Source organism: Phyllostomus hastatus, unplaced genomic scaffold (assembly GCF_019186645.2).
Source record: "Phyllostomus hastatus isolate PE091 unplaced genomic scaffold, TTU_PhHast_1.1 phas_contig_948, whole genome shotgun sequence".
In the NCBI taxonomy this organism is placed as follows: domain Eukaryota; kingdom Metazoa; phylum Chordata; class Mammalia; order Chiroptera; family Phyllostomidae; genus Phyllostomus; species Phyllostomus hastatus.
The window spans coordinates 10,213,445-10,232,556 of NW_025333993.1; the positions used below are offsets into that span (position 1 = coordinate 10,213,445).

The following is a 19,112-nucleotide window of genomic DNA, read 5'->3' on the forward strand; positions in this document are numbered from 1 at the left end:
GTCATTTTTCCCCGTGGGCAGAGGGTGACAATACAGGAAAGAGTAGAGAGAAGAGGGGGCGACAGTTCCCTTCAACCCCCCAAATCTGGTTCCTTAAGGGTTACATTTGATAACAGGATGTTTTGAATTGGGTTTGAGCTTTGCTGTTGGGCGCACGGTTCTGCTGAGGCAACTCTGACAAAGCAGAAGAAAATGATGCTCTTTAAATAAAGCCCGCCTCCAACATAACGAGCTCCTTCTGAGCACAGCAGCCTTGACCGCCCACAGCGACTGGCACGCAGGTCGTGGTGGTTGAAATGTTTGTTGGCTAAGTCACGAGAAGAATGCCACGCACGGCCAGTTACTGGCCGTATATAAAGCTCCCGGGCAGGCAGAAGGCACACACCTCAGACGCATCTTCCTGCAGCCCAGCTGAACTCTCTTCCCCGGACAACATGTGCGGCAGTTACTACGGCAACCTTTGTGGCTACGGCTGTGGGCTCGGCCCCTACTATGGCTGGGGGTGTGGAACCGGCTACGGCTGTGGGCTCGGCCCCTACTCTGGCTGGGGTTACAGAACCGGCTACGGCTGTGGGCTCGGCCCCTACTCTGGCTGGGGGTGTGGAACCGGCTACGGCTGTGGCTCTGGCTACTGGGGCTACCGGCCGCTGTGCTACAGAAGATGTTACTCTTCTTGCTGCTAGAGCATCACGGCCTGAGCCTCCTTTGCCTCTGAAACGACCCGTCTGAAGACGACGCCGGCTGAACACCGGTCCCTCCAGATTTCTGTAGCTAAGGAGTCGCGTGCTTGGTGGAGGTCTTGACCGCCAACCACCCATTTCCCAGGAGGGCGTCTGCGCGCCCCCCGGCTCTGTGATACCATCTGACTCTTTTCCAAATGTGACCCTTGACCTCCCAAATTTCTGATCCTCTGTTACTATGGTGTTGATGATACTAAGATCCTCCAACTGGGCAAATCTCCATTTCAATAAACTTTTTCTTTTTTTGTTCTAAGGAATCTCTGTGTGCTTGCTTGTAAATTCCTCCTTTCTGAAAAGTGATGGACTCTCTTGAAACTTGGGCTAAAATATGTTACTTCAGTTTTGGGTCCTTCTTTGATATAATACAAGCATTTTTCCTCGTACCTGAATCATAACTACTATCTTAATCACAAATACAGTTGCGTAAATGCTACACTTCTCCACCGGCTACTCACGCCTCACACTCTCAGGCGCGGACACGCACGAGCACAGACCACACGGTTTTGGGACTGTGCCCGGCAACCTCGGGACTGTGTCTGGAACGGGTCTGGGAGGGAAGGAAAAAGCCAAACGATGCTCACCCTGGAGGCGCGATGCACAGCAGTCCTGGGGAGCAGGGGCGTGGCTGAGCACGCGCAGGGGGGGTGACCCGGGAGCGGAACGGGCCCGGACGTGGAGTCAGGCAGTTCCCTTAGAGGGAGGACAACACTCAAGGCGGAGGCGTCGAAGGAAGGAAGCACCCGAACTGGCGGCTTATTGCTGGTGTGGGGTGTCTGCTGGGGAAGTGGCAGGGAACAGCCACACCCAGAGAGGTGTGGGGAAGAAGTCCTCAGGTTTCCTGCAGCTGCTCTGCCCAGTAAGACAGGCACGAGCGCGGTGTTGCTCGTTTAAAATAAGACCCACTCCAGATCTTAAAGACTTAGAGAAAAAAGAGTGACAACTATATTGACTGATTTAAAATTATTGATTACATATAAATGATAATTTTTCTAAAAAATTTTAAAAGATTTTATTTATTTATTTTAGACAGAGGGGAAAGGAGGGAGAAAGAGGGAGAGAAACATCAGTGTGTGGTTGCCTCTCGTGGGGCCCCTACTGGGGACCTGGCCTGCAACCCAGGCCTGTGCCCTGACCGGGAATTGAACAGGTAACTCTTTGGTTCACAGACCAGCGCTCAGCCCACTGAGCCGCATCAGCCAGGGCTAAATGATAATGTTTTGCATGTATAGGTTCAATAAAATATGCCATCATATGCATTCACTTTCTGTCTTTTTTCAAATGTGGCCAGCGGGCCATTTAAACTTCTCTCTGGGTCTCCTGGCCCATTTCTGCTGCACGGTCTGGCTCCAGAAGGTCCCGGCCAGTGGGCCGGGAGCAGGCTCGGGCTGGGAGGAAAGCAAAGGCTGGTGGTGGCGCCCTGTCACCGGAGCCCAGCCCAGCGAGGAGGTCGCCCTGAGGCCGGAGGCGGTGGCAGCCAGGGCTGACGGCCTCGGGATGGTGGCCAAACGAAGCTTTCTCCTGAGTCGGTTCCGAGAAGGGGGTCGGTTGATCTGCTGTCTGCCCAGACGCCTTGTCAGTTCTCCTCCCCCGAACCTCCGTGTGTTCTAATGGTAACTGGAAAAACGATGCTCCGTGGAGATTGCTGGGAGTTGTAAATGAATAAAATAGGCGAAGTTCCACCACTGGGACAACTCACAGATTTTCGTTATGATGTTTACTATTAGATTGTTCGATATGAAAATGCTGACATTTAGGCACATTTAAACATACAAAAAAGACAATTTTACACGTCCCATGTTGTGTTTATGAATGTCGACACTATATGGGACAGCTCCCCGGACTTCAAGCAGCGCTGTCCGTGTTCTCACGTCACACACGCAGGCGCACGCCCGTGCTGGGCGCTGAGCCACTCGCACGAGTTCGCGCGTGCCCCCTGGCTACAGACCCTGACACGTGCCGTGACTCCGGGGAAGTCGACACGCTCGTCGGTGTGTGTGTGTGGGGACAAATTCCTGGGCTTCAGGGACTCGCTTATCCCCTGGTGACGTGGTCCTGCCTTTTCCTGCATCGTCAAATTGTGTTAGTTGCTCGAAAAGCTGCCGGTGGCCTCGGCAGCAGGTGTGAGAAATCGGAGGCACCCAGACTCCCTGGGGGGACGTGGGACCCTGGAGGCCGGTTGCAGTGATCGGGGTGAGTGGGTGGGAAACTCGGACCCTCAGGCGGCCTGTGGGGGAGGGGGAGGGGGAGGGGGAGGCAGGGCGGGTGGAAACGGGCTCCACCCCCCCAGAGAGCCCCCGAAACTCGGAGCTCGTCCCTGAGCTCCAGACTCGCGCTCCCTGCCCAGCGGCCTGTGCCCAGGCGTAGCGCCCGCACGAGGCGGGCCCTCAGGGGCTCTCGTGCAGCCAACACGCCCGTGCGGCCGCCGTCTGGAAGAAGGACCCGCAGAGGCACGGGCACGCATGGCCGGGACAGAGCCGTGTGGGGGGCGGGCAGGCGGCGTCGACGTGGGGGTCCTGGGGTGTCAGGCGTGGAGCCGGCGCGGAGCGTGTTGTAGTGGCCAGGAGGGCGCGGGGGGACCGGCCACGGGTCCGAGGCCGCCCGGAGTCTGGGGCTTTGAGTTTGACGCGGCGGCTGCCGATCTGCGGCGCCGCTGTCCTGCCGTGACCAGCGCTGCAGGTGTCCGGGAAAGCTGCCATCACGGTTTCCACCGAATGCCGCGGTTTCCGGAGTTAGCGTGCGGAGCGTCGAGATGTTACTCTCCTGGCTGGAGAATGTGTCCCTCCCCCGGGCGGCCCCTGGGGACAGTTACGGCGCAGGCCCGGGAGCGCCCGCGTCATCTGCTGGGGGCTCACGCCAGGCTGCGGCTCGGAGGGCGCGGTCACCGGGAGAGGGAGGCCGCGTGGCAGCCGCCTAGCAGCGCGCGAGGCTGGGGTCCCAAACCTTCGTGGTGTCAGCCGGGTGGAGCGGGGGACATTCTGTGCTAGAACAACTGAAGGAGGAAGAGTAACGCGTGGTCCTCTGCCCTCGCTGGTCCGCGAGAGCGGGGCCGAGTCAGTCCAGCCCTCGCCCTGCACGGCTGCGCGGCCGCGGGCGAGACCCGTCCCCGGCTCTGAGCCCACACCGCAGCCGCGCAGGCGCGGACGCGAGGGGCGGTTTCTGGGTCGGCGTTGCTCTCGTGAGACCCGAACGAGCCGATAGACGCGAGGGGGCCTCAAAAGCTCCAGAGGGAAATATTAATAATAACAACAACAACAACAACAACTTTTCTTGTATTACATCCTCTGCAGTAAAATAACGATGGTGTTTACTGGCAGAGGAAATGCGTGGGCTGTCATCCGACGGGGAGGCCGGTTCTTCAGATTCACAGAAGAGAGACGGCAGCGCCGACCCTCGGTAGCTCGCCGGGGACCGAGGGGCGCAGGCCCTGAAGGTCGGAACGCACTCGGCAGGGCAGGACGGCTGGCCAGGGGCGCCGCCGCGGGAGCAGGGAGGGGCGCAGGAGGCGTGGGGGGGGGCACGCACCAGGCCTCACTGGGAGTGTCCTCTGTGAGCTGCACGGCCTGCGCTGCGCTGGGCTCTGCAGGGTCGGCGGGTTTGCACAGACGCGGTGTGATGGCGCAGGGGCGTGCATGTTCCCAAGGCGGCGGCGTGGGCGACAGCACCCAGAGGCTTTAGGCGGCGTGGGTTCTGCTGCCCCGAGCGAAGCCGTGGCGGCTTTTTGGGTGAGTGGCAGCAGACGCCCGTTTCGCACCGGTTCAGCTCTTCCTCGCCCGGCCTCTCTCTGGCCCGGCCGCCTGGGCCACGGCCCGCCCACCGCAGCGCGGGTGAGACCTGAGGACACCTCGCCTCACGCCCTGCTGCTGCGTCCCCCGTCGATGCTGTGGTGTGAGCGGCTGGAGCAGCACCGCCCGGCGCCCACTCCCGGGTCCCTGCGGGGGCAGGAGGGCCACTGGCCCCTGCACCCTGCGGTGAGCATCTCCATCGGGTGCCATGGCATTCCAGAGACATGCTCGTTCAATGCGTGGGTCGTTTAGCTCTGTGCTGTCACGGCCCTCGTGACTAGCTGGGGCCGAAGCCGGAACAAAATTGTCCTGAGAGTGACGGGCCTTTTAAAAATGAAAATTGCCGGGGTAATGAGGCCACGGAGTCTGGGCTGGGTGCCCCGCCCATTTCTGCCAGCATATAAAGGCCCCGGGGTCAGGGGACCTCAGACCTCAGACCTGCACCGGCCCCGTCCCGAACTGCGGAACCTCCACTACTAGGCACCATGTGTTGCAAGTACTACAGAAACTCTTGTGGCGGCTGCGGCTACGGCTGCGGCTACGGCTGTGGTTACGGCTCTGGCTACGGCTGTGGTTACGGCTCTGGCTACGGCTGTGGCTACGGCTCTGGCTACGGCTGTGGCTACGGCTCTGGCTACGGCTGTGGTTACGGCTCTGGCTACGGCTGTGGCTACGGCTCTGGCTACGGCTGTGGTTACGGCAGCTGGCTACGGCTGCTGTGGATACCGGCCATTTGTCTACAGGAAGTGTTATTCTTCTTGCTGCTAGACCGTAACTGCCATGCACCTCCTCCTCTAGAACGATCACTCCGAGGCGTCTCTGTCTCCGTCTCTCTCGACGACATCCGACCGCACAGAGCGGAGAGCAGAGACTCAGAAAACGGGTCGTCTTCGTGCAAGTCCGCACTGCTACTGGGGGGCCTGAGTCGGTCCCGACGTTCCCGGGCAGAAGACCTCATTCTGGTCACAGTTCAAGTGTAAACCCACTACCTTCTCCTTCTGTGCTATTTCCAAATAAACATGTTTCATTGGCTTGACATGCTCGTGGATCTTTTGTGCCAGACACGCTGCTGGCTGACACTTCAGGGATCACCGAAAATCGTTCGGGAATGCACGTGAGCTCTGCCGCCCGATGGAGACGGTGGGGGTGCGGGGCCCAGGAGAGCGCAGACCCGGAGACGCTTGTGCGCCCACATCTGGGCAGGGCGGGGGGCCGGGGCGGGGCAGCCCCCGGGGGGTGTTTTGGTTTCAGAAACCTGGTCTTCGTGCGGGGCGTGAAAAGTCTCCAGAAACTGGAGTCAAAGTTTAACCACCCAGGTTAAACACATGTCGTGTTCCCAGGATCCCAGGAATCCTGAAGGAAACTGCCGTCTCGAGCAGAGGAAGGGCAGAGGAGGATGGGCAGACTGATTGCTGCTCTCGCAGAAATGGCAGCACCTCTTAGGAGCTGGCGAAGGGGGAGTCGCTGACTGAGCTTCCGGCAGAGGACGGTCCCGTCCACGCTGCGGACAGAGGGCGGAGGATGTCATGGCCGCCGCTCTCGGGAGTGCGGGAAGGGCCCAAAGCCCGCACGTTACGAACATGGGAGTGTTGACAGAATCGCACACGGGCGTCTGGGGCACATGGGCGTCTGGGGCACACGGGCGTTTGGGAAACGCGGGGGAGAAGTGAGGGGACAGGCCCGGACCAACAGGTAGACAGAAGGGTCAGGAGTCTTTCTGGAAAGGAGATGGACGTCCGGCCCGAATGTGGAGGGGGATGGGAGCTGGTCGTCCGAGAGGAGAAGACGCCTTCCGAACAGGGGGGCGAGGGGACCCCGTCCCGGACAGTGTCTGCGTGCCGGGACCTTCCCCCAACGGCCGCCCTCCGTCTGGAGGGAACGTCGTCACTAGCTGGGCTCCAGGAGCAAACCCACAGGCGTGGATGCTGAGAGCACACACGACCCTCCCCGCCCCAGAAAGCCACCCCGCTGCGACCCCCGCCCCTTCCTGGTGGGAAGGGCCCATGGCTTCTCCCAACCTTGGCAAAGAGGATGGGACATCGCCCTGTGTTTGTGTTTAGGGTTGACAGATAAAACACACGAAGGATACATTGAATTTCAGATACAAAGAGATATTTTTGGTACAGTTGTGCCTGCTGCGGTGTCAGGGGCCGACCTGCAGACAGGGCAGCCCAGGTCGAAGTTCACACCGAAGCCGTTTCCTCATGTCCCGCGGACGCCGTGGGTGTGATGGCGTGAGGTTCGGGGCGGGGGCCCCGGTCAGGCTGGGCTGAGACCCCGGGTCCCCTGGGGCTGTGGGGTGGTCACAGGCCGCTGCTCTGAGCCGCTCCTGCTGTGGTCGCCTACACCAGCTGCCTCCTGTCCTCCGCGGCCTCTGGTGAGAGGTGTCCTCTCGGAGGACCTGGGTGTCCCGCGTGCCCGTCCGATGCAGGGAGGAGGGGGCCAGTCCCGGGGGTGGCCCCAAAGGCAGACGGCCCTGGGTGACGGGGGAAGGGTGACAGGTGCCATCAGCCCTTCCTGACGGACCTGGCTGGTCAGCAACACGCCGAAGTGAGTTTCATCTCGGACCCACAACCACGCCAGGAGTGACGGGAGACTCCGCCGCACACGGGGACTCGGACCCGGTGATCTCCCGGGGGACGGGGTCCCCACAGGGAACAGCAAGCTCCCGGCCTCGGCAGGTGCTCAGCCCCCGGGGGTCAGAAGGGGGGCTCCAGGCCGCATCGCACAGAGGGGCCGACGCTGGACCTGGGCCGCGTGTCCGCTGGGAGACTTTTGGGGAGTTTCCTAACCTTTTTGTGACCTCGCTTCCACATCGTAAGATGCCCACTGCTTTTATGACTTCCTTGTGTTCAAATAGACTAAAGTCTCTGAAATCTGTGATTTGAAAAATATTCAACAGTGTTGTTCTAGTAAACGTTATTTTTGTGTTGTTTTGGCGTTAAGTAAACCATCACCTGGAACCGCAGAAGCCCCTGAGGGTGGCCGGGGGCAGGAACCCGCCAGCCGCTGCGACCTGCCCGGGGGGTTCGGGTTCGCGGGACGCCCCTGACGAGGGGGGCTGAGAGGTCTCTGCGAGGAGCGGCACTGTGTCCCGGGAGAGGAAACTGCGCAGTGATTTCCGTGGAGTCGGCCGGCGAGGCCTTGGCCCGGCTCGCTGGGACAATTTCGTGCCAAACACGAACTTCCCTCCCCTCCGCAGGGCCTGGTCACGTGACGCAGGGCTCGGGAGTCACGGGCTCAGATAGCTGGGTAGTGGAAGGGAACTCACCTCGTAGACGTGTGCCCGGCTCCAGACCGTGCCCCGGTGACGAAACACAAACCCGGTTCTCCGGGAAACGCCGGGGACTCTCCGAGAGAGGTGGGTCACCTGAGGCGGATGCTGTTTATGGACACGCCAAGCCCTGTCACCGTCAGCCGACAGGCGCGACTGGCATGCACCGGGCAGCGGACGGACAAGCATCTGTGGCCTGAGTCACCAGACGGACAGTGTTCCCTGGCCCTCGGGGCCGTGTGTACAGCTGCAGGGTCAGAGGGGACAGTCGACTGCAGAAGCACTGTCTGTAGCCACACCGAACCTCACCCTCTGCCGACATGTGTTGCAACGACTACGGGAACTCCTGCGGCTGCGGCTGCGGCTGCGGCTGCGGCTGTGGCTCCGGCTGTGGCTGCTGTACCTTCCGACCGTTTTGCTACCGAAGATGCTGCTCCTTTTGCTGGTAGGACGTCACCTTCCAGCATCCTGTGCCTCCAACAAAATATTTAAAAATTAACACTTTTCCTCCAAAGGGTGCCCCACCTCATCACCCGTACAACCGTGCAAGGATCGGATTCCACCTGTATGGACCTCGGAGAACCTGTTTGTCTTTGGGGACCGTGACTGCTTCTGTTGTGTGACCCAAGGACAGCAGCTCTGGTTCTGATTGTGTTCAAAACGTGAACTGTCGGCCGTTCCACTCTCCGGTTGTGTGTTGTCCGTGGGCACGAGTTACTTACTCCGTAGCTGGGAAAGTCGTCTTTTCAATAAACAAATGTCCTCTGGTCCCGCACGTGTCTGTGTTTTGGGGCTGGCACCACCGTGATGTCGGTACTTGGGGCCTCTCTGTGGAGCCGGGGGACCCTGTGGTTGCCGCGCCCCAGGCCGGTTCACCCCTCCCCCTGCTCCTGCGTCCCCTCCCCCCACCAGCGCATTGAAGACATTCACTGATGTATCCAGCCATTTCTCCCCGTGTTTGCAACTTGTTTTGTTTTGCTTTGCTTCTTTATCACGTCTCGTATCCACCGCGGACACAGATTCCAACCCTTTCCACATGCGGACCGACTGGCGGGAGGGAGAAGCGTGTCTGGTTCCGAGGGCATCGGACGAGTCGGGGGTCTGTCGCGTGCCCTGGGCTCAGATGTTTGTGGGTGCCGCTCAGAGAGGGAGGGAGCACAGCGGAGAAGATGTGGTGGGGTCTCAGAAGCGTGGCCTCGGGGGCATTTCGCGTCAAGGGTGCTGCCCCGTCACCCCACACACACTTTCACGATCGTCTCCTAGCAGGCAGACTGAAGTCGGCGTTCTGGGAGTTCCAGGGTCCGGGTTCTAGGGGGACGGACCCGGAGTCACAGCGAGTTAATCTTTCCAGTGGGTGGCAGTTTCATGCGCGTGACAGCCAAACACGGACTTGGGTGCCCGAAGAAGGGGTCGTCCATCTGCGGGGGCGTCTGAGCAGGGGTGACAGTCCTGCGTGCTCCGGGTGTCACGGAGAAATCAACACTCGCAGGAGACGGAGCTGTCGGACCTTCAGTGCTTACTCTCATTGTAAAAAGTTGGTCTTAAAATGTGAACCGTGGCTGCGAGGCGTCGTAGTGTGAGGGTCACTGAACACTGGGGCCGTGGTCTCAGAAACAGCAGGAGAGCGGGGAAAGGAGCAACTTTTCATAGGTCTGGGCGGTGGCCAGAGGTGACGCGTGTGTTCTGACCCTCCTGTCCTGTGGAAGAGACGGGGCGCGGGGAGTGAGGTGGGGGGACAGCACCTGTGCTCCCAGGCAAGGCCGCGGCGCTGGCAGAGCGGGGCCCTGGTTCTCACGAGGCTCAGCTGCCTGGAGACTCACGGGGCGGTGGGGCGGGGGGCAGCGGGGAGGGGCAGGGTGGGGAGGGGCAGGCGGCGCTCAGAGGGGGACGTGCCCGCGAGCCAGGACCCCAGGTCGTCGGGGATCCCTCCCTGGGGGGGCTCGGACAGAGCGGGCACCGAGACTGCTCGCAGGGGTACCCCACGACAGAGTGCAGTCACTTAAAACCAGACGTGGGAGGCCCCCCGCTGAAAGTGTTGGAAGAAAGGCCTGTCTTCGGGGACATGCTGTAGAGCGTATGTCAGACCGAGGGGGTTTGGGGATGTGATGTGGGTTCGGAGGCCCCCCCCCCAACCCCCCCCAGCCTCCGCCGCCGGGAGACGAGTTCAGAGCCCCGGTTCTGCGGCCCCCCGAGTGAGGGCCCCCCGAGTGACCGCCAGGCCCGCATGCGGACCCCGAGCGTGGCGCTGTCTCTTCGCGGCTCAGGCGCCGGGAAGGCGGAGGGGAGTGGGGCTGACCTCTGTCTCCCACGGAATCGACATCGGAGGGGTAGGGGGTGCGGAGGGGAGAAGCGTCTTCCTGTCAGCGCGGTTCTCGGGCACCTTTGGGGCGCGCCCTTGGGGAGCCAGGGGCCGGGCGCCTCTCCTCCGAGACCCCCGACCCCAGGGCGCTCACCCTCCGAGCAGACGCCTTTCTTCTTCCCGTGGCGGCCTGTGGCGGGCCCAGGAGGCGGGCGCTCCCTCCCCAGCAGACGCACGGCCTGTGCGTGAGTTAGGCGCCTGTGGTCTCGACCTGTCCGTGACGGCCGGGCTGCAGAACGAGCCAGGAAGCCCAGGCCGGTGACGCGTCGCCCGATTCTCTGTTTTCACCACAACCCTGTCGTTAAGAACGCTTCAGGCAAAGAGCAGTGGGACAGTCACACGCACAGTAGTTCGTTTTCCAAGGAAGCTGGTCGCTTCCTCAGAGTCATTACGAAAGATGTTAATTAACACACACACGTGAAACCACAGCAACATCAAGCACTACACTTAAGTTTGTAGTATAATGAATGCGTCAGTAGCAGTCAACACAGGTATTCGAAGAGCTGTTTGTGCGGGAACACTGATGCTTGGACAGAGTAGAGAGAGAAGCATCGACTGAACCCGCCATCTAGGTGTGTGCCCTGACCGGGAATCGAACCGGTGACCCCTCAGAGCACAGAAGGACCCTCCGACCAAGTGATCCACGCGGCCGGGGCTGGTCTGCCTCCTCGCTGGGGACGGGCCCCCCCCAGACCCTCTGCACCCCCGTCCACGCAGCCGGGGCTGGTGGCTCGCTCACTGCCCGCGCCCCGGGGGGCTGGGGCGGCTCTTCCTCGCGCTGCACAGTTACCCTCTTATCGGAGTTTAATCATTTTTGTACTAAACTTCTCCTGTTCCCCTGACGGGACTGGACGGATGCAGGCGTCTTCGGTTTTACACCCGCGTGTGGCGGGAGGAGCTCGGGGGAGGGTGAGAGAGCCCCGGGCTAGAGGGAGCCGTGCAGAAGGGTCGCCCACGCCCGAGGCGCCCCGGGCGGGAGGCCGCTCACGAGGAGACGGTGGGGGGTGTGATCGCGGGTGGGAGGTAGGGACGGGGAACAGAGACCGCAGGCAGGCCACCTGTCACTGATCACTGGTGACACTGCGAGGTTTCGGGCCAAAGTCCTGTGACCTAAGTATCTTTCTGAGAGCATTGCTGGTTGGAGGAGGCGGGTGAGGAGAAAGTCCCTGCAGAGTCCGGTGGGGGAGGGGGGCTGGCCGTGTGCGGGGCGGGGGAGGGTGTGGGGACCACGTGGCAGAGACCGGGGACCGGAGACCGGAGACCGGGCCGAGGAAGCCCGCACACGGACACGCGTGCACGACCCGGGCTGCAGCACAGACCTCGTCAAAGCTGGGCGGTCCCTCCGCTCCGGGCTGCAGCCCCGGGGACGGCTTGTCCCCTTCAGATAACCAGTAGTGCGTTTGACATAACCGAGCCATCAGGGGCCGAACAAACAGTTTTGCTCCTGAGGCGGGAATGTCATAACCTGACTGGAAAGGGGGGGGAGGACAAACTGTCCTTCAGAGAGAGGGGGGCTCTTTCAGGGAGGGTGCACACCGCGTGGGAAGGCTCGATTCCCTGCCCTGAAACCGTGAAAAGTACTTTGAGAATGATTATGAAGAAAAGCCCCCAAATATCAGGGAAGGAGGAGAAAAGCCCAGGATGGGATGGATGATGATGACGATGGTGATGGTGACGATGACGGTGGTGACGATGGTGATGGTGACGATGACGGTGGTGACGATGAAGAGGATATTAATAGCAGAGAGCAGGAGTTTGTGTTTAACAGGAAGTTTCTAAGATGCTGCAAGAGCACAGTGGTAAACACTCATTTATAGGTCTGGTGGGTTTGGTGCTGTGTTATGTCACGGCCATTTAGTGCAATTACGGAAGACACAATTAGGGCCGCATGAGCCCGGGCGCTCGGAAACGTGTCTTCCTCGTGCCGTGCGGCCGGAGTGCGTGTTCCGGGTGACGCGTGGCATCCTGGCCGATCGCCGTGCGCAGCATGAGCTCACTGGAGGCCAGCGGTTGTAAAACGAGGGCACGGGGATCACACGCGGCCTGACACACCCGCCCGGGAGGTGTATATAAAGGTCCTGGGAGAGCAGGAGGCACTCAGACTTCAGGGTCACCCTCCTGCACCTCACCTGCACCCTCGCCTTCTGAAACCATGTGCGGCAACTACTACGGCGGCTGCGGCTACGGCTGCGGCTACGGCTCTGGCTGTAAATACGGCTGTGGCTACGGCTCTGGCTGTGGCTACGGCTGTGGCTACGGCTCCCGCTATGGCTGCGGCTATGGCTGCGGCTACGGCTCTGGCTGTGGCTACGGCTGTGGCTACGGCTCCCGCTATGGCTGCGGCTATGGCTGCGGCTACGGCTCTGGCTGTGGCTACGGCTGTGGCTACGGCTCCCGCTATGGCTGTGGGTATGGCTCTGGCTGCTGTGGCTACTAGCCATTTTTCTACAGAGTCCTCTTGCCACTAATCATCACTCCAGGTTCAAGTCCAACTCCAAGCGAAGCCCTCTGTCTATGGATTTCACACCAAAGTAAAGAATGAGTATGTCCGTCGGAAACCTGACTTCACTTCGAAGAAGCCCCCTGGCATCGGGGACCGTGTAGTCCTGCCACATCGCTGGAGACGGAGGATCTTATTCAGACCATTTTTTGAGTGTAAATCCTCATATTTTCTTCTGCCTCTGTCCCATGGCCTCTGTGCCAGCAGGGGGCTGAGCACTCGGGGCGTACAAAAATGAAGCAAAAATAGCAGTTTCCTAATAAAAGGCTTTCTTTCTGAACAAGTCTGGTTTCCTTTATGCTGGGGCCACCAGTGACTTCGGGGTCTGTGCCCTCCTTAGGGTAAGTCTGTGTGCTTCTGTTGGTTAAGCTCAAATATCAGTTCTTTTCCACTTATGAACCTGTGCATGTGTGCTCCCTTACGACACTAGAGCTAAGTGTACACACAAGGGTCACGCCCAGCACCGTGTGTCCTGTGTGGGTGAAGGGTCGGGACAGGGAGGTCCACGGGAAGGACCGGCGCGCTGGGCCGGGGCAGAGCGACTGGGCTGCGTCTCGTAATGAAGGGGCGACACCGTCAGCTGCGTCGTCCTTGGGAATGGGGACAAGAACTCGCAGAGCCAGCACACCGAGGGCGTGACAGCCGCCCGCGGGAATCGGCGAGGACCAGGGCCCCTCCTCCTGTTCCCACTTGGGCTGCGCGACTGTCACGCGCTCAGCGGCAAGGCGGACGCTGCATTGGCCAACCTCAGGCTGTTGCTTCCGGCAGGAAACGGAGAGAGAGCAGCGCCAGCCCCTTTAAGAAACTTGGGTCTTCTTACGGGGGATGGGCCATGCGCGGCATGAAGGACACCCGCCTGCCTCCCTGGCGCCGGCTGAGGGAGCTGGGTCAGCTGGCTCCTGTGCCCGAGCCCCATCGGCCTGGGGGGCCGGGGGAGAGGGGGAAGGGGGGGGACACAACCGCTTGGGCCGAGGGACGGCGTCCTCGCAGCACGCGGGGCCGGGCAGGGGCCCGTGAACTTTGTCCCCGGGCGCAGGTTGGCTTGAGCTCCCTGTTCCTGTCTGTGTCCCACGCGCCCCCCTACCCCCGGGGTTCTCTTCCGTGTTTTTTTTCTTCTTGTTCCGCATTTTAACTTTCGCTTTGGCCAGCGTTTCTTCTGGGTTCTCCTGCCCGTCAGCCGCGGCCGTCGCGTGACCTGGGTTGTTGCCTACGCGCCCGTCCCGCCCCATTCCGCAGGCGTTCCGAGGGGCCGTCGTGGGCTGTGTGTTTTCACTGTGTGTACACGGGGAGGTGGTGTCATTCTGCATCTGTCCAGAAGATTGCTTCCCTCGGAAGGACTTGTGTGGACGGGTCCATCCCGTCCATCCACCCTGCTCTGTGCACCTTCGGCCCGTCGTCCCTGCTGCCGCCTGGCGCTCCGCGGGGACCGCAGCCAGACCGCCGTGTGCCCCCCGTCCACGCGACTCTCCCTCGACCACCCCGTGGCTGCCGTGGGCACGAGTTCTCGTGTGGGCTTCTGTGAGAATCGACCCAGGCTCTGAATCCCTAGAACCAACGGCGTGTGCATGCTCAGCGTGGCTGAACACAGCCCGTGTCCTCTCCGGATGCCCGCGCCGACCCGTGCGCTGGGACTGCAGGTCTGCCGTCCTCACACGCGGGCCCGGCTTGGCGTCCCCTGACCCTCTCGTGTCCGCGTGTCTGGTGGGTGAAGAGTGATGCCGTCTTGCTTTGATGCCCGCTTCTTCGATCCCTAGTACATTTAAATGATTATTTGGTCAGCTGTGTCCTAAACTCTGTTTCTCTCGCATGTCCTCACTCCACTTTTCCGCTGCGGCTTCTGTCTCCTCCTCATCGGCTTCGGGGCTTCCCTGCGTGTTCTTGGTGTCACTGCTGTGCCTTCCGTAGGCGTTGCCGGTGCCATCTTCCTCACGGTCATCCTCACGGTTATCTGTTTATTGCTTCCTCGTGTGCTTAACAGAACAAACGATTTTAACCCTATTTTAACTTTTGGTTAGGGACATGCACCCTACTTTTACGTCCCAGCCACCCTGCACGTTCTTCAGTCAACTGTGACGTTTGCATGTGCATTCAGGTCATCAGTCCGCACGGAGCCCGTGCTCCTTTGCGGTGGCCCGGCTCCACCCTCCCCCCGCCCCACCCCCCAGCCGGTCTCTCCGGCAGCGCCTGTCGGCGGCTCCTCCTCCGCCAGCAGTCGATGGCGCGTATTCACCGAGCTTTTATCTCTTCACGTGTGTGAGTCTGCCCCCGAGTGCTCCGCCGTGTTCTCGCTACACCCGGCCTCTGCCGTGCCTCACAAGAAGGGAACCAGGCTTGTGCCACTCGGCGTTCCCGCTGAGGAGAACAAGGGCCAGTGTGCAGAGTCCACAGACAGGGAGGGTCCAGGCGAGGAGGGCTCCTCCAGGGGGCGGGGGAGGGTGGAGGTGGGGCGGGCCGAGCCGGCGGTGCCCCTGGGCTGCGGTGGGCCGGGAGGGCGGACCTCGACCTCTCGACCTGCAGGAAACGTGCGAGTAAAGCAGGGCACCCAGGACAGGGGTCCGGTCCATCGACCCACACCCTTCGCTTGTGCTTCGATGGCCCCTGGCCCTGTACGTTCTCAGGGGCCTCCAACCCCATGCGGCCCGGATGGCTGTGAAGGTGCCCACCGCAAAATCGTAACTTTACTTAGAACATTGAGCTTCTTAGTTTTTGTTAGTGTTTGTGTATTTACTGGGTGGCCCAAGGCACCTCTTCCTCCAGTGTGGCCCAGAGACGCCGCGAGGTCGGGCGCCCCTGAAGGGTGATTTAATGTGACCTCCAGGCCACCGGGGCAAGGAAGGTGTGGGCTGGGAAGCCGTAAAAACAACACCCGGTTCTGCAGAGGAAGGAGAGCAGTGTGCGTTGGAGGGGCGCGTCGAGGCACCCCACCTGCGGCTGGAGCCCGTGTTTCTGGGTTTCTGGGGGTCAGCGCGAGCCCTGAGCCGGGGACAGGGCCCAGACCCAGGGAATCATCCTGTGCCGAGGGGCCCACAGGCGTGGCCGGGGCTCCAAGTGGCAGTGACCAGTCTGGTCCAGCTCCTGCAGGGACCCTGGGGTGTCCCCACAATGAGCTATGACGGGCACTCCTCCCTCGGTCCCTGGAGAAGAGACGTGTCGTGGCCACGGCTGCCTGAGGACGATGGGCTTCGGGCAGGAGTGCGATCGCGTGATCGCGCTGGAGGGTGGCGCGCGTGGCTGACGAGCAGCTTTGCCGTTTCGGCCTAGGAACAGAGCCACCCCTTAAAACGCAGCTTCCTCGCACGGGAACACGCGTAAACGTCTCGCCGATACCGTGGGGTGGCTCAGGTGTAATAAAAATTTCAAAGGCAATTTGCACAGCATGAGCCATTGCAAGGAACTCGTTGGGACAAAATCCCCTGCTCTCTGGGAGGCTGCGAGGAGAAAGCAGTAATCAGAGCTTGAAGAAATTAATTAATACATTCATTCATGCGACTCGCTAAGATGTATATCCTGTAATTAGAGATACTGTGGATGTTTTATAGTCGACACTTATATTCACTTAAATCTCCAGTTGCAAGATTTTAAGTGCTGAATCTATTTAAAAATAGTCATACTCTCAGACATAATCTGTTTTTCTATGATGCTAATCTTCTGGTGGTAACAAAGTTTGAAATAAGAATCTCAGCAGCTTTCCATGTTGAAAAAAAAAGAATGCTTTCATGTCAAAAGTTTTACAGCTACAAAATGTATGTTACCCATAATTACTGGAATAAGTATATGTTTTCGTGCCAAGGCTCAGGGAGTTGACAAAGTATTCCAAGTAACAAGTTGTTGTACAAAATGCTCCCATTGTATTATAGTTAGTTTACTATTAGGATAATTAATTTTGTCAGAATCTGGTTATATTCGCTGTCTTCATTAGCATTCAATTAGTAGAAACTGAATAAATCCATGGAACATGCATTATTATCACAGACACTAGTAATCGGTGTTTATTTAGCTTAAGAGTATTTCCTAGGTTGGTACAGTTTGTACTCGGGCAGCCGGGATTCTGGCCCAGGTCTCTCTGATTGCGAGATCTCCCACGCGGTGAAAATCCGCGAGTCCCCGGGAACGAGGGACGCAGGCTCGGGGTGGGACCGCAGCGCCCAGTGGCCCTCAGGGCTGGGTCCCGGACAGAGCGCGGGGGCAAAGCAGTCTGGGATCCACGGCGGCGAGGGGCAAAGGACGCTTCAGTGGCTGTATCTTAGGGGCAATAAAGAATTGGAAAGATTTTGCAGTGTCAAAAAATGCTACGAAACACTGCCATATATTTAGGTCTAATCTTGAATTAAACTTTTATGGGATGACAGGAAGTCCTGGCAACAGAACAAACAATTTACGAAGACCTCCGGGTTTCGGTCTCGGGGTGGCCGCAGAGAAGGGGCTGTCGGCAACGAGCAGAGAGGGGGCCCCAAGGGAGAAACGCCGCCTTCCTGAAATGTCGGCAACGCCGGCACGTGGCCAAGGCCGGCGGGTGAGGCTCGGAGAGCGAGGCAGGAATGCGCCCCTCGGGGAGTTGGGACGGCAGGAGAGGTGGCACGGGTAACCTGAGAGTTAAATTTGCTCCGAGAGACTCGAGGTGTGGCAAGGGTTTCAATCAACGTAAGTAGACGTGGGGACATAAGTATCCATTTTGTCATGGAGATTTGTCACTGGGGTGTATTTCAAGATGAATAGATTTCTGCTACGGAAGTGCAAATATTTTCTGAGGTCAATGTCATATGGCCAACAAGACTCAGATATTCTTTGTTTCATTTCATTTTTATTTTTTATTGTTGTGCAGTTACAGCTGTCCCCACTTTACCCCCATGGCTCTCCCTTGCCCCACCGCCCCCACCCCTCAGTCCCCGCCCCTGTTGTCTTGTCCGGGGCCCTTCATACCTGTTCCTTGTCGACCCTTCCCCTTCTTTGCCCCATTATCCCCCCCATCCCTCTCCCCTCTGGTCACTGTCGGTTTGTTCTGTAGTTCAGTGTCTCTGGTTCTATTTTGTTCACTTGTTTGTTTTGTTGGTTAGGTTCCACTTATAGGCGAGATCACATGGTCTTTGTCTCTCACCGCCTGGCTTGTTTCACTGAGCATTACGCTCTCCAGTCCCATCCATGCTGTCACGAAGGGCAGGAGCTCCTTCCTTCTTTCTGCTGCGTAGTGTCCCATCGTGTAAATGTCCCACAGTGTTTTGATCCTCAGTGCCCACCACATGGGGACCCGAATTGGTCTGTCACAGCGGCCAAGGCCTCAGGTAGCCACTGCGCAGGACAGTGGGCTTTCTGGGCCCGCGAGGCTGGTGTCCCGAGCCTGGATGTTCAGTCAGACACGGGTCCAGAGGTCTCCGTGCTGATAGTTTTGGGTGGGGTGAGCATCTAAACCAGTGGTCTTTGGGTAGAGCCGATTGCCCTCCATAATGAGCTGAGGAGGGGAGGGCTGAGCCAGTGAATGGGCTCACGGCCTCGGGGAAGAAAGACAGAGGAGCCCCGAACGGAAGAGAAGGGAAGGTTCTGCTGGCGGGCGCCTTTCACTGGAGCTGCAACCCAGCGCTTCCCTGGGCCTCCAGCCTGCGCTGCAGGTTTTGATCTTGACAGCCCTCCAGGTTCTGTGAGCCCATTGATTGCTTAAAACGATCTCTCTCATACCTTCTGTTGTATCCTATATATCTATGACATTTTATATATCATCTATCTATCTATCTGTCTGTCTATCATCTATCTACCTACCTGTCGATTTATCCCCCTGTTTCCTACCGGCTCTGTTTCTTTGCAGAGCCCCGACAGCGCCCTGCCAAGTTAGGTGGGGACGAGATTAATGACCGAGTCTCTGGGGTGCACAGGTTGTCTTCGGGCAGTGCTGGTCCTTGGACGGGTTGAGGGTCCACACCAGTGTCCCGAACCCATGCTCAAAACAACCCTCTGAGCGTGCAGGGTCCTTCCCGGCATCCCACAATCCCTAGGAGTGCCTGCGCCCCTGCCCCTGAGCTCACCCCCAGGATGGGGTGAGCCGGAAGGCCTGGGGTGGGGTCACTGCAGTCAGCTGTGTGGGCCTCGAACCTCTGCAGTGGGGGGCGGCAGGCCCGAGCTTCCAGTCGTAGCCTTGTGCTTTCCACTCCAATTTCAATTCCAGTTTCGAGTCCGTAGGATAAGCCAGTGTTTGGGAGAAGGAGGAGGAGCAAGGCGAAGTCTGGGGTGGCAGCTGTTACCACCAAACTCTTCCGATGTAGAAGGGCCATCGCACTAATGGGCTGCTTTTCTGTGACCACCCGGCTCCGCGAACCGCGGGGAGCCCCGGCACTCGCCTTGTTTCGGGCGGGTCAGGGGTTCTCAGAAACGACGCTTTGGCGCGTGGCACAGCACTGTGTTGCCTGGGGCTGTTCGATCGGCTCTGCTGCTGCGACAACTCGGACAACGCAGGCTCCGGGGGTCCGCC

At 59.6% G+C, this 19,112-nt stretch overlaps 2 protein-coding genes across 2 annotated transcripts; both read left to right on the plus strand.

Moving 5' to 3' along the window:
- The first annotated feature begins 434 nt into the window (after positions 1-434).
- LOC123827951 (keratin-associated protein 6-2-like) lies at positions 435-8,245 on the plus strand. Its single transcript, XM_045852392.1, has 3 exons — positions 435-526; positions 5,028-5,222; positions 8,143-8,245. The coding sequence occupies exons 1-3, from the start codon at positions 435-437 to the stop codon at positions 8,243-8,245; spliced, it is 390 nt and encodes a 129-aa protein (XP_045708348.1).
- Positions 8,246-12,307: 4,062 nt separating this feature from the next.
- Positions 12,308-12,592, plus strand: LOC123827952 (keratin-associated protein 6-2-like). Its single transcript, XM_045852393.1, has one exon. It carries the CDS (start codon positions 12,308-12,310, stop codon positions 12,590-12,592), a length of 285 nt encoding a protein of 94 aa, XP_045708349.1.
- The last annotated feature ends 6,520 nt before the right edge of the window (positions 12,593-19,112 follow it).

Coding starts and splice junctions, on each gene's coding strand:
- LOC123827951 (XM_045852392.1), top strand. CDS start 435: ATGTGCGGCAGTTACTACGGCAACCTTTGTGGCTACGGCTGTGGGCTC. Junction 527..5,027: donor GGAACCGGCTACGGCTGTGG/GCTCGGCCCCTA, acceptor CAAGTACTACAG/AAACTCTTGTGGCGGCTGCG. Junction 5,223..8,142: donor GGCTACGGCTGTGGTTACGG/CAGCTGGCTACG, acceptor CTACGGGAACTC/CTGCGGCTGCGGCTGCGGCT.
- LOC123827952 (XM_045852393.1), top strand. CDS start 12,308: ATGTGCGGCAACTACTACGGCGGCTGCGGCTACGGCTGCGGCTACGGC.